This window comes from Parus major, chromosome 5 (assembly GCF_001522545.3).
Source record: "Parus major isolate Abel chromosome 5, Parus_major1.1, whole genome shotgun sequence".
NCBI classification, from domain to species: Eukaryota; Metazoa; Chordata; class Aves; order Passeriformes; family Paridae; genus Parus; species Parus major.
This window is the reverse complement of record NC_031774.1, coordinates 999594-1013654: the sequence shown is the minus strand read 5'-3', so window position 1 is coordinate 1013654 and position 14061 is coordinate 999594. Positions and strand designations below refer to the sequence as shown.

The following is a 14061-nucleotide window of genomic DNA, read 5'->3' as shown; positions in this document are numbered from 1 at the left end:
GCTCTTAGCATTTGCATCAATTTTGAAACTAGAAACAGTTTTAAGGCAAAAAATTACTCATCCTTCTGACACAGCTTTTACAAAATCACAGTCACAAACTCTTGTAGCACAGCAGACACAAAACAGGCATAAAAACCCAAAGAAAAACACCAAAAGATGAAATTCCCTGGCACTCCATGAACACTTTAGGCTCTGACCAAGTGCATTAAAAATGCAACATCAAGTTAACCATGTAAATTCAGTTAAATGGTCTTATAAAGAAAAGTATTCTGATTATTATAATAAAAGCTAAATGATTCAGTCTTTACTTTTAATACTAAAATAGTTTGGCTAGACTAAACACTACCATTGTAACACAGGTCTGGGGGTCACACCATGCACCAAGAAAGTAGCATCATGCAGCCTTTCTTTTTTTTTTTTTCCTTCTTAATGGCAGTCATTCTTTTGTTTATGGCTTTTAAAGAGAGGATTATAGCATTTCACTTAGATCAAAATAAGCATAAATCAAGCATGTCATCAATACTAATATTTTAAAAGTAATAATACACATCTTTTGAACAGGTCAAATTCATCAGATGAAGAAAAATACACTTTAGGTCTTTGAATACACACAACAGTTCAGAAACCTTTCTCCTAAGGGGAGAAATAGACAGAAATGTTTACATATACAACTGAAACAGTAACCACAGAAAAATACAAGTGAAACATTACCTACAAGAAAAACCAGCTGCCTTTAGCAGTACAGAAACAATTTTACCTTGGTACTACTACAAGATGATTTCATCTCATGATTCAGCTCATTTCAAAAACAAAACACCCCCGCCCCCATACTCAATACACTATTATTTAGGGGTCTAGCTTCATAGCTCAGCAATGTAAAAATAGTGAAATAAAGTGGTTTATAGTGGTATATAGCTCTTTGCCCTCATAAGTAATTCTGAAAAGCACAAGTAAACAGCCCCAGTCACCACTTTTCTGGCCAATGGCAAGTCAGTTATGAAATGAGAATGACTTAGGGACTTGGCAAATACTTGGATTCTTTCTTTTCATTTTGTACCAAAGGCTGCTCTTTAAGAGAACACCTGTAATGAAAGATAATATTTTAACATAGCTTATTTTCTCAATAGCCTGATTATCAACTCTAGCAACTTCTTATGCTGTTACAGAAAAACCAAATTCAATCCCATACAACCCTGTTGTCTTTGTGCTGTCTACAGGGAAATTTGTAATATACCCAATACCTAAACCCATTATATTTTTAAACAAAACCCTGGTTAGTGAATCACTTAAAATAAGAATAAGGTTTAGCCACACTAATGAAGCATTTTCCATGATTACCTACAGAGAGACAGAAAAAAGACAAAGACCAAATCCAAGATAAACGAGTTTACCCTTCTTATACGCAGCTCTTCTATTGCCTCCAATAAACTTGTTTTAAAATCTAACAGTCGAATGGAAAGTAAAGTCTCTGATGGACTTGGAAGAGTAGAGTCAAGTGCCTGTGCTTTAAAGTCTTCATCCATCCTTTGAGCTTCCTTCTGCAAAATAAAGACAGGCATTTCCTCTCCAGTTTATCTGTAAGAGAATACTCAAACTGCAAAACCTGTAAATATGGGGGCATTCTTTTTGCAAAGAGTAAAATTACTACTTATAGACACTATGTAATTACTAATATTTTCATTTTAAAGTGACATGCAATACTGTAGAAAGAAAACAAACAGATTTTTAAGTAATTCACAATATTCCTCTGCTTCTCCTCTGTATTTCTTGGCTTGGTTTTAGTTTTAAGCAAAAACTTTGATGAGCAGACAGAAGTAGTAGAGCTTTTTCCCAGAATTACTGCTCTGCACTGACATGAAGGTGCTGCAACATCATCGTGCCATGAAAAAGTTGCTGCCTACATGTCAAAGACCACAAGGCAGGCTCAATTTTAAAAGAGATCTTTGGCCTGAAATTAGGGACTTAAGGTAATTCTTTGTCTCTGCATCTGAATTTTTACAAGAAGTCTTTCTGATTCTCTTCATACAAGATCCTGTATCAAAATGTTGTACTCTGAGCCAGCTGCATCAACTGCTGTCAAGCGAGGGGTTACACAAACAGGAGCCCCAGGGGTCCCTGTGAGGACACAGCAGGTTTGTTAGAGACACCAGGGGTGACTACAACACTCAGCATTTTATTCACAAAAAAGTAACAACTGTACATATTTCACCTGTTTTTCCCAGATAATACTCTTTTAATCCTTGAGGCTGAATTTTCAGCAGTGCACTGGAACACACGATGCTGTCCCTGTCAGACACACCCTGTGTGTGTTTCTGCACTAAGAATTACTGAGGCAGGGGTAGAGCACAGGAGTTATGACTGACCTGGCTGCTGCCTCAGAACCCTTAGGAAGGAATTCCTGCAGGAAGAGCAGAGACCTGGTCTGTATCATGGGGCCATAACAACTACAAATCAGGGCTCACCACTTTTTCTTCTGTTGTCTAAATAAAACCCTAACATAGATCACATTTAAGCTGCTTGCTCATGGATAATAGATTGACTCCTTGCTTAGCTGCCCCACCACAAGTTATTCTGTTAGTAAAACAAAGGTTTTGCTAAAACCAAAAAAAAAATCAGGCTCATTTTTGTCTTTCATTTTAAAACACACAACTAATACTGAGCTGTTCAATATGAAGTATATGAATTCTTTTGTCAGTGTCAAAATGTGTATATTTCAAGGACTTCTGAAGAGGCAGCAAATAAAGCCTGAATAAAAACCATGTACAAACATGTAGCAAATCAGGCAACAAATCTGTTGTGTCAATGTGCCAACATGAATCAGGCATTGTGCAGGCAATCTGCAGACACTGTAGACTGAATCTGGATTTTAGACTATTTGGATTTTTTTTAAAAATAATACATTAGGATAAAAAGCCACTATTTATATTTTAGACAAAGAACTTAGAATAAATGAAGTCCAACTCTCCCAAAAGCACACTAAAAAATTTTGTTTCTTTCACTCAAGTTTTCAAAATTGTTTCCTTAATGATACATGTTGTACCACTACATGAAAAACTACCACAAATGTTTGATATCAAGTACTGGGAGATGACCATAACCACAAATCTAATGAAAATGCCAATATTATGCACAATAAACTAGTGGCAGAGCCATTTGATTTCACCGTTCATCATGCTAAGGGTAAGATTTTTACAAGCATAATGTTAAAACATCACAAACGGTCTAATTCTATTGCTGTCAGCTGATGTTCCAGGTCTGGAGTTGGCAGAATCCTACAGTGATGAATTTCTATGAGACTGTGCCATTATCAAATGAAAATCAAATGAAAATCAAATGGCAGCCTGTGTTAATAAGGGAAAAAATAAGGGATATACTTGATTCAGAAAAAGGATTCATCCTACAAGGACAGGAGTGCTTGAAGAAGTGCACTTCAGTTAGGAAATGATTCCTATTCAGGCCAACCAGTAGAAGAGTGTACATTAACTGATACACACTGGGGCTTGTGATTTTTTCTTCCCATCACAGAAGCAATCTTTTGAATTATTTTCCCAAGGGGATATTTTCAAACCAATGCTATACTCCAAGGAGCAGAAGCAAAGGGGCTGCAGGCATCCAGGGCTTTCTCTCAGCTCAGTGATCTCAGCAGGAGCACTTGACAAACAAGACTTTCCCTCCCCATCACGGTGAGTGTGGATAACCGCTTTGTGAGTGAAGCTCATTGAGTCTTCACCCAGCCCCTCATGGTGACAGCGCTGTTTTCTCACGGGCAATTTGCACTCAGACTGCTTTGCCAGGACTGCCACAAAATGCTTCCCAGCCTGCTGCTGAACCCTGCCAGGTACAGGGGGGTCACACACACTCCCCCTGCCTTCCTCGGATATCAGCACCACACACCCCTGCGGTCTCTTCCACCTCTGAGAGCTCAAAAAACTCAGTACCTGCCAGCAAGTTTACACTGTGCCTGACTGGAAACAAAAATACACAACATATAATAAATATAATAATAAATAATATTGTGTGTATATATATATAATATGTAATAATAAAGTTTATAAATCTATTAAATTATCTTTCATATCAATAAAATACTTACTTCTGGTATCATATATTAATACAACAATCTGGAGCTACTGTAAAGATACAGGATAAATAATAAATGCTCTTCACCACAGAAAATACAAAAAAAAATCTTGTATAATCCCAGGCATTTCCAAATAATGCATTTTTGCTTTAGCAACTGGTATTTGTCAGAATACCTATAAAGTAATTTTTAAAAAATCTAAAGCATACATGTGATAATGTTTTAAAAGTGAAAGGCTGAAGTTCCTATTTTGAAGCATTTACTGTGTTTGCTTTCCTATTACTCGCTTTACATTTAACAAAATAAGGACAAAAATTAATTTCTAAAAAGCACATTAAAAAATCCATTTTAACACAATTTTAAGTGCCATAAAGGGCTTTATATCTTTGAAAAGCACTTATTAAAAATTACATCTTAAATACCCTACACTAGAAAGTAAGTTAGCCTATAAGCCTGATAGGGGTCAGGGTAATAACACAGAATGAACAAATTACACTGTCATTCCACTTAAATTATTTAAGTTATTTAATTTGACCTGTAGATAGTCTCTTGTCTTCTCATCATGCCTGACTTTTAAGTGGGAGGTCTTCATTCATGATGATCCTTTAATGGAAGCAAAGCTTTCTCCATTTAACCCATGGTGTTATCAATCATGTACAGGGATAAATGAGGCTGTAAGATTTTGCCAGTATCACAAATGACACTGTGACCTGAGGCCAACATCTTTATTTGCTTCTCCAGTGATTCACTTCAGCAGATATTAACCAATTTTATAATCCATGAAAGGCAAAATTAAAGGACACCATCCATAAAACAGAATAATTCCTATCAGCAACAAAGTGATGTCTGTATTATCTTATAAATTATATGGCCATACAGTGTGGTAATGTAATGAAGTAAAGATGGTAATAATCAAATGCCTAGGGCAAATGCTAATATGCATTTAATCACACAGCATGAAGCCATTTGTCACTACAGTTGAATGCATGTGTACATAAAATACATGAGTCACGTCCTTATTGTTATAGTATAACAGCATCAATTTCACACTATCACTTTACCACAATAACAACTGCAGGGTTTGATATTAACTAAACCATTCAAATGCCAGAAGTGCGACCGAGAGCAATATCTTACAAAAACTGCTTGGAAATATCTTCCCCCTACTATTTAACTTAACACATTCCAACAGTGCATGTGTGCAGAATTTGATAGTATTTCTCTAGAAAACCCCCTTCAGGTACATTTTTGCAACACTCTCGAGTTTCTTTTTAGGAACAGGTAATTTTTGGCATTTTCAGGCTGCATCAGTTTTTAAAACTGTTTCTACCTTAATAAATAATAATTGATTTTATTTGTTTGTTTATCAGTACTTACCTACACACAAGGAGACCAAACATCTGCTCCAACATAACCTAAGGTGTTTGCAAATGTTGCCTCCAGAAAAATTACACTGAAGCATAAGTATTAAATTCTGTGCTAGGTGAAACTCAGGAATGAAAATATTAATGGACAAAATTTACCTGCTTAAGTCTAACAACTTCTTATTAAAAGGATGGCAATAAAAACATATCTATCCCCACCAGATGCAGACACTCCAGTTATAAGAATCAACACTACCACCTCTGAATTTCAGATCCAGCCCACAAAAACTGATGTTTTAGCTGAAAGAAACATTTCTATGACTATCTGTGAAAAACAGTACAAAAGTTTATGCAACTGAAATGAATTAATCCAGGCACAGTGTGTACCTAATACACCCACATACACAGTTGTGTCCAGTCAAGAGCTAGGATTTAAATCTAAATATACTGAGTTTCTCGATGGTCAAGATGTTAGTGCTGCTGTGAAACCACCAAATCAGATTACTGGGCAACAAGTATAATCCAGGTTTTTTGTCATGTTAAACTGAAGAGTATAAAACATTGTTTGCTTTTAAGTAAAATTATTCTTAAAAATATTTATGCACAAAAATGGCACAGTATGACTGAATTTTATACAAGACCTAAGTATTATAAGGAAATAAGTAATCCCCCTACACAGGTTCCCCTTATGATCATTAAAGGCTGAAATACATTTGGTGGTTCTGCCTGTTTGACAAAAAACAAAACAATAAGTTTTACATACATTTTCACTTTTCGAGGAAATGTCTTTGATACTGCTCAAACATCTTCTTGTATTGGAGACAACTAAAAGCAGATTTGTCTAGAATCTTAAATCCTTAAATTCTGCTGTAATTTTCTGAAGTTATAGCTCAGATGCAAATTTAGGAATTAGAAAACAAGCAGCCAGCTGTATCAAAGGAGCATAAAAGCCCAGATCCCATGATTCTTCTAGGAAGAGCTCACCAGAAAGAACTCGGAAAACAAATCAGATGTTCACAGTTTCCCAGATTCCACACATCATGTCTGTCTCACATAAGCCAGGTGGGATTCCTGAATGATAAGAAAATCTACTGGCACCCAGTGCCATAAAATGTGGACTATGAAACATTTTGGTACGTGGCCTCTGTAAAGACAGCTACAGAAAAGACATCTAGAGAAAGCTACATTTTTTAAGAACCATTGCTAAGAGCCTGTATGTAAAGGTTTAGGTAGCCTAACGTGTTTTACTAGGTCTTAAATTTCTTGGGCTCAATTTGATTTAAAAAAATAAAAATAGTTTTTGAAGGCTGCTTTCTCCCTATCACTATTGGTGTTTGGGTTTTTTTCTGCTTTAAATGTAGAGATTTTCCACAGGTAGGAGTATTTATTTTTAAACTCCTTAAGTTTATTTAACTTATTTTAAACTTCTTAATTTTATTTTTAAACTTCTACAGGCTGAAAAATATTTAATGCAGTTATGTTTGATCTTACCTGAAGTTGGATCCTTCAATTTAGGGACTGATAGACAAACACTATTTTTCATTTTCTCCTTTATCCCACATCTTCCTACAAGAATTATAGCACCCTTGCTAGGAAAAGCAGCAATTTGTGTGCACCAGACATCACCCAAACCCACCCAGATCAACTGGATTTGTCCATCTGTACAGCTCCAGAAGTGCAACTCTTCAGAGCTGTGGAAGAGCCACCACGCCAGGAGCTGATTTGGGGATCCAGAGGGGTAAAAGTGGTACCCTGAGGTGCACACACCAGACCTCGAGGTGTAACACACCCTCCTCAGTGAGCTGTGCTGGGTTAAATCTCTGGTTTCCCTCTTTCGAGGTCATGTCTTTTGGCAGCTCTTTTGGGTTTTAGTTGAGAGTGGCTCCATTCACACATACAAATGAAAGCAAACAAGTGAAGCCTTTCAGGAGAATGAAGGTTCTCAGAAAGGCAGTGATACCCCCAGCAATTCCAGAAATTACATTTCTGTATACAACATGGGGCTATTTAACAAAATTTCTTCCTTCCTAAATGGGGATCTGCCATGCAACTTATATTTTAAAGATGCTTTCTACAATTTTATTAAATAAATCATTGTATTTACTCATTGTCATCTGTAATTATGATGATCTACAAATCATTATAGAATCACACAAGACAAAAAAAATTTCCTTCACACACCTGAAAAACTTCAGAAGTTCATCACTTTTCAAAATATCCCCAAAGTTTTCAATTTTCAAAAATATATTGCCAATCCTATAAAACAATTTATTCTAAAAGTTAAGATCAATACACCATTGTTGTGGTGTTCATTTATAAACAATTATGTTTTTCCTAAAAATAGAACATTAATATGTGGACTCTGTAAAAAGACTTAAAACCAGAAGACAATAAAAATCAAAATTTTTATTTTTGTAGACCAACCATATAGAATCAAAAAACATTTGAAGGAGAGACAAAACAGACTTGTGGCTTTTGAATGCAGACGATTATATTATTTTTTTTTAATTTTACAGTAAATCAGGAAGCATTGTCAATGCAAATTTCTTATTTTAAAGGACTGCTTTATATTGATTTTACTATAAATTTCGTTTCATAATATTCATTCCATAGAATCTTTTTTTATTCATACATTATATAAGCACACACAATGTCAGAACACATGTCCAAGGTCTTTCTACCTCACTGTCTGATCAATAACAAACAAAAATCCAGTTAAAATTCTCTTCTACTGAATTAAAGTGAGCAGTAAATCTCTTCCTTACCTTGCAGCTACAGGATTTTTAAATCTGTCCCAAGCACAAATCTGGATAATGTGCTGCTTTTTATCCTGTAAGAGTCAAGTACAACATGACCAGCAGTGTGCAATTTATGTTGGGACAATACACCTTTGGAGACTGCTGGATCCAGACTGGTTCTTCAGGGCTTTTCTGGAGAACATTCTCCAACCTTTTACTGGTGCATTAACACTACTTTGCTGCACCTACTCCTATTAAGTAGCTCTACCTTTTCCATGTTCTTCACAATATTTTGAGTTTATATTTTTATTAGCTTACCTTAACAACACAGGACAGAATCATCCAAAGGGCTCGTGACAGAAATTCTGAAACAGAGCATAAAATACAAAGCCTTTTAGTAAAGGAAGCAAAGATTATGTTCTTTGCCACTCTAGCAGCCAAAGATTTTAAATAACAGATGTACTCCATATGATATCCTACAATTCAGCACAGTTTATCCAAGGAAAAGATTTGTGAACCTGCTTGTTTGTTGTTTTCCAAAAATAAAGCAGCCCTAGTCACATCAAAATGTCCTTATCTCTGGTACTAGCAGTTTCTGATCCTAAAATCAATGGCATTTGTTTAACTTTTAGAAAAGTGTAAAGATTTTAAGTGTGGAAGCTGTACACTTGCTCTAAAGTTACCTTTCTCAAAGCCTAGGAAAGCATTGTGTCCTTTCAGGGTGGGAGACCAACATTGGACCCATAAGAGAGCAAAACAATTGTCATTAGAAACCTGCTTTGGGATCTTTGCTGACAAAACTGTTGTTAGATAGCAGCAAACTGAAACAATCTGCTGGATGACAATGCTTTTCAAAGTTTCAGACTTTAGCAGAATTGTGGGAAAAGTATTAAACAAAGAACTCTCAGCTGCTAGAACCCCCAGATTTTCATTGTCAAGAAGCAATGGGTCTTGGTTGGCTGCTCTGCTTTTCCCGATTTCCTATAAGGTTTTAAGTGTATTTTTTACTCTTTTTTTTTTTTTTTTTTCCCTCATTTCCAGGTCTGTTTCAACATGTGAATTTAAAAAAAAAAAAAAAAACCAAAAAAAAGGAAAGCTGAANAAAAAAAAAAAAAAAACCAAAAAAAAGGAAAGCTGAACAACACATTCCTGAGAAGAGCAAACTGATGATCCAGAAAGCATATGGGAAAAGCCCTCTGAGAGGCCTTTTTTATTCAACCTGTAATACTTCATGTTGATGTGATAACTGGGGTTCCAAGCAATTATTGCACTGCTCCAAAACAGCTTCTGAGATCATAATGCAGTAAAGATTATTTCCATCAAATACAGAGCTACAGAAAATGTAATTGAAGGGTGAAGTTTTAAAGAATTTTGTCAGTTGCTCCAAAGTCTGTGTTAGCTGCCTGTTGAATTTTGGATGAAATTTAAAAGACTGGAGCTGCTGACCCAAGTACTGCATTGCCTGGGATCTGCATTTCTGCCTCCACTACAAGAGGCTGCCTTCAGTAACCTGAATTCTTCTAATGAAGACATATTATCTTTCACAAGTTAGCCAGCATGTTCCAAAAATGGGTGATTAAGTTTTTATATCCTATAATCTGGTTAGTAGGGCAAACACAGATATATATTATCAGGATCCTTACTTTCTGTAATCAAAAACAATTACATATTATACTGTATTTGTCTATTATAGGATGTTATTATAATAGGACCATAAATAATAACTGAAGGTTTTTTTCAACCACAAGTAAAAGATTACTTATAAACTAGAAAAATATAACTAATTTCAGCTGAAATTGAAAGAGGAAGCCATAAGCAGCAGCACTCTGATTAAGACTATAAAACTATTTTCTTCTTGCAGCATGTTTGTATGTGGGATTAATTCTCCTCCCTAGCCTTTCCATCCTAACACTTTCCAGTATTTAGTCAGCATCCTCTTAACTATTAGTACAGAGATACTAAGTGTTAAAGGGATTAACATTAGTCAGGTTTACCCAAATTTTACAGGCACAGAATGAGACTGGAGGTGTTTTAGCGAGCCGAAAAGCAGCTTGTGTCCTTTTCAAACACCATGCTGCCACCTAGTCGACATCCAACTGAACTGTGCTGTCCTGGATGCACTGTGCTTGCAGCCACAGCCATGGAATACAAATCAAATTGTTTTCCAGAAGAGATCAGTGCAAGACTAAGTTACCAGAAGCACTGAGAGCTTCATCTGAATTCCAGCACAAAGCAGGCACAACTGCAACGCTCAGTGCTCACATTTGCAACACTGCAAAAAGCGTGCGTGTGTTCAGGGAGCACTCCAAGCTGCTGCTTGTTTGTAGTTATATTGTGAAATACCTCTACCAAGTGTAAAGAAGGAAATAATTAATACCACCAAGTAGGGGTTCAGTCCAAAATAATATAATATGAGCAATTAACAGATTTATGCTGTGCCAGCAAGTTCAGGCACTACTGATCTTTAACCTCTTTCCAATGCTTTGGGAGCATCTACTTTATATCCAGATTTCCCTGAAGGCCGATTTGCTTCCTTTTTTTATCCCTTCTCTTCATTTAAATGTGTCTGGTTTGTGGAGGAAAAAGTAATACTTTTGTCATTCTTCAACACAACTTATATTAACTTCAACATAACTTATACTAATATTGCTATTAAATATTTGGTATCCCTATGATAAAGCTTCAAAAGGAATTATATTATTATCATCTCAGTGGGGCATAATGTATGAAAATTGCTTCTTTGTTGCCTGAGCATCATAGATAAAGTCAATATTAGCGACAAAAAAACCTACTCTCATTGGAAAAATGTCCTCATTTTTTGCGTTTGCATCTCACTCTAGGTTAGGGTAAGGATGTCTCTGCAGCACCAGGTTTGGAACAGCTCCCACAGGAGGCCAAGAATGGCAGGAGAAGGCGAGGAGCAGCCTTGCACCAGAACAAAATGTTTTATGCCTCCACTCCATGCCAGAGAATCCCCAAAATCCCAGAACAGCAGAGACTGCAGAGAGCAGGCAAGAGTTCTCCTCTTTATTTGGGCACCCAGCCTAATACACGATCAACAGGTACAGGATTTTTGCAGGATAAAAGGCAGGATGTACGAGCTTTCTGTAAAAATGCATTAGAAGACCATAATTACATTACACTGTGATAAAAACTTGAATGCAAAAGGCAGAAAAAAAAAATAACCAGCAACACTGTCAAGATGACACAAATATCCTGAACATGGTACTTTTAGAGCTCTTTTTCATGCCAGCCTTCATCATGAACATCAAAGATATGAATGAGATCTTACTAGGAATCATCAGTAATTGTGGATGTCTTACGTATTTGTTCTAATTCTTAAGTGAATGACAAATTAGAACTGCCCTAATTTTGCTGCTCGAAGCACTCTACTATTGTCTACACATTTAGTTTGAGGAATTTTTTAGATAAAACATACATTGCAACAGCGGTGGCAAAAGATGTCCTGGGCGTCCACGTATTTTCCTCACAGCCCTGTGGCAGGATGAAATTGCTCATATGCCCAGAGGCAAGCAGCATGGCTAAACTCAATTAGTATTTCCAGACTCTGGATGGGGCATCGCATAAATAATCCATATGGCAAACAGACACTAAACCCTACATATTAAAAAGAAAGAAAGACACCGCCCCCCTCGGGGCGGGATCAAAATATTAAGAGCGCTGCGGCTGCCCAGACACAGCCGGAAAACAGCTGTTTTAGTTTGGGGTTTTTTTTTAAAAAAAAAACAAATAAAACTACACACACCTTGTTTTCCCCAGAACCAAGGGGGAGGTTGTTCTCAAGCAGAACCGGCACCGAGCCCTTGCCCCGAACCCTGCGGCTTCAGCGCGACGCTCTCCGGCAGCGGAGCCCGCTCCCCTCAGGGCCCGGCGGGGCACGGGCAGAGACAGCGCAGGGCTGTGCAATGCCAATTCCCCGTTGTTCCAGGACAATTAGAGCAGGACGCCTCACCCTGCCCCGTCTAGGCGCAAATCTCCCTGGAAAAAGCCGTAAAGTTCCCTATTTCCAAGCCCCCGCCCCTCTCCTAGGCCCGGGGCCGGCCGCACTCACGCGGGAGCGGGACGGGCACCGTGAGGGCTTTGAGCTGGGCACGCTCACAAAGTATCAAAGTACTAAAACGCAGCTAAATATTCCCCACATCCTTCACTCTGCCCTCTGCTGACACCATGGAAATTCGTTTTAAAGTGTACAGAAGCCAGAAGACCACTTGTTTTTCAAGACATAGCAGACACTTACCTCACACGCCCCACCACACAGTTATTTTGCCCCAAGTCTGTATTACTTTTTCCCACACATTTTTGGGTTCGTTCTTCGGGTTTGTTTTGTTTGGGGTTCAGGCTTTTTGACATAATAAATTAGATTTGTCTGTTTGACTTTGTTTAAGCCATGACAACATCGCTCAATTTCATGTCTGGTTAAAATGCACACAAAGCTAAGGAGATTTGAGTTTTGGGCTGTACACAACCAAACTTTGCTGAAATACACAAGATAAAGAAAATGCTTCATAATAAAATCAACATTTCCAAAGCACTCAAGTTGTAAAAGACATATTTTTTATGAGTTACCTGAAAGAACATCATTAAAATGATAAGCAGAATGATAATGATGATGTTCAGAACCGTGCTTTTGCTCAGTCCAAATAATTTGCAATTAAAGTTTTGTTTTCTTGGCTGGGCAGCATCATCAACACAGAACACCAAAGGAATATTCTCAGGTTTGTCAAACTCTGCAACATTCACAGAAAATACTAAGATAATTAATACTCCGAGTAGTATATTTAAAATAGCACTATATAATGAAACACCACAACATTTTAAAGTTTCATTCACAACAATTTCAAAATCATATGCTGTTAGTTGTTACCATAGTGTCAGCTTATGATATGACTTTACCAACTGAATAGTTCTCTGCCAAACTTAACATTCATTATCATAATTATCAACATATCATTAATAAATCAACACTGAACAGCTGCATGGAAGAAGGCCTCGACATAAGAGGAAAAAAGGGGATACAAAGTCATACAAGTCAGGCAAGGCATAAGAGAAGTATAATGTGAAAATGAGTGTTATAATGAAAAATTATGCAGCAACTTATTTGTCAAGGATTTGTATTTAACATGGACTGTAAGCTGAAGTTATCTAATAACTGCTTGGTAGGTTACATTAATTTTTTTTGATCAAACTTAAAAGAGGTAAAAATAAATGGGATAAAGAACATGATAAATAAATATATTTCCAGCAATTATTTCCTGGACAACAGGGAATAGAGCTGACTTGCAGAAATACATATGCTACTTTAAAAAAAACCAAAAAATATAAATTTGAAGGCAATACAAGAAATTTTTACTTATTTTCCTCTTTGTGATAAAATTCAAATATAAATAAATTCAATATAAATTCAAATATATTTTTTTTTAATTTTGTTCTTATTTAAGATGGTTTGTACTTCACTGGATTATTGTCATCAACAGCAGCATGAAAACATCATTTCCTTAAGTTTTATGTCCTTCACTAAAATCCATAGCAAATAATTAAGCGTATTTCATCTTCTACATAAATCACACTTTATGAAAACGTAATAGAGTCACTGTGGAATGAGTTGCCTTTTTTCCCCCCTGAAATCCTGTGATTTACTCGGCAAAACCTGAAATATTAATTTGACACAACAGTACCTGGAAACATAACATTTTCCAAAGCACAAGTCAGAAAACATTCCTCTGCAGAAATCTTTAAATAGGTGATCTGGATCTCCCAGACAGGGACAGAATTTGGATTTCCACCAGTAAAATGAGGTTTATTACTGGCAGGAAATAAACAGTGTGAGTGGATTAATATACGAAGCAGACCTTTGTCA

At 36.6% G+C, this 14061-nt stretch overlaps 1 protein-coding gene across 4 annotated transcripts in view; it reads right to left on the bottom strand.

Annotated features, from left to right (window-relative positions):
• CCDC73 (coiled-coil domain containing 73) overlaps positions 1–13527 on the bottom strand; it is a 59242-nt gene extending 45715 nt beyond the window's left edge. For 2 of the 4 annotated variants that reach the window (XM_015630096.3, XM_033515251.1), the window contains exons 1-3: positions 11950–12746; positions 8502–8548; positions 1392–1538 (exon numbers count right to left, since the gene is read on the bottom strand). In XM_015630096.3, the coding sequence (XP_015485582.1) occupies positions 1392–1538; positions 8502–8525 (171 nt within the window). In that variant the 5' untranslated portion in view covers positions 8526–8548; positions 11950–12746. Of the gene's footprint in view, positions 1–1391; positions 1539–8501; positions 8549–11949; positions 12749–12770 lie in introns of those variants that run through there. The other 2 variants (XM_033515250.1, XM_033515252.1) reach the window with 2 other exon arrangements.
• Between the last annotated feature and the right edge of the window lie 534 nt (positions 13528–14061).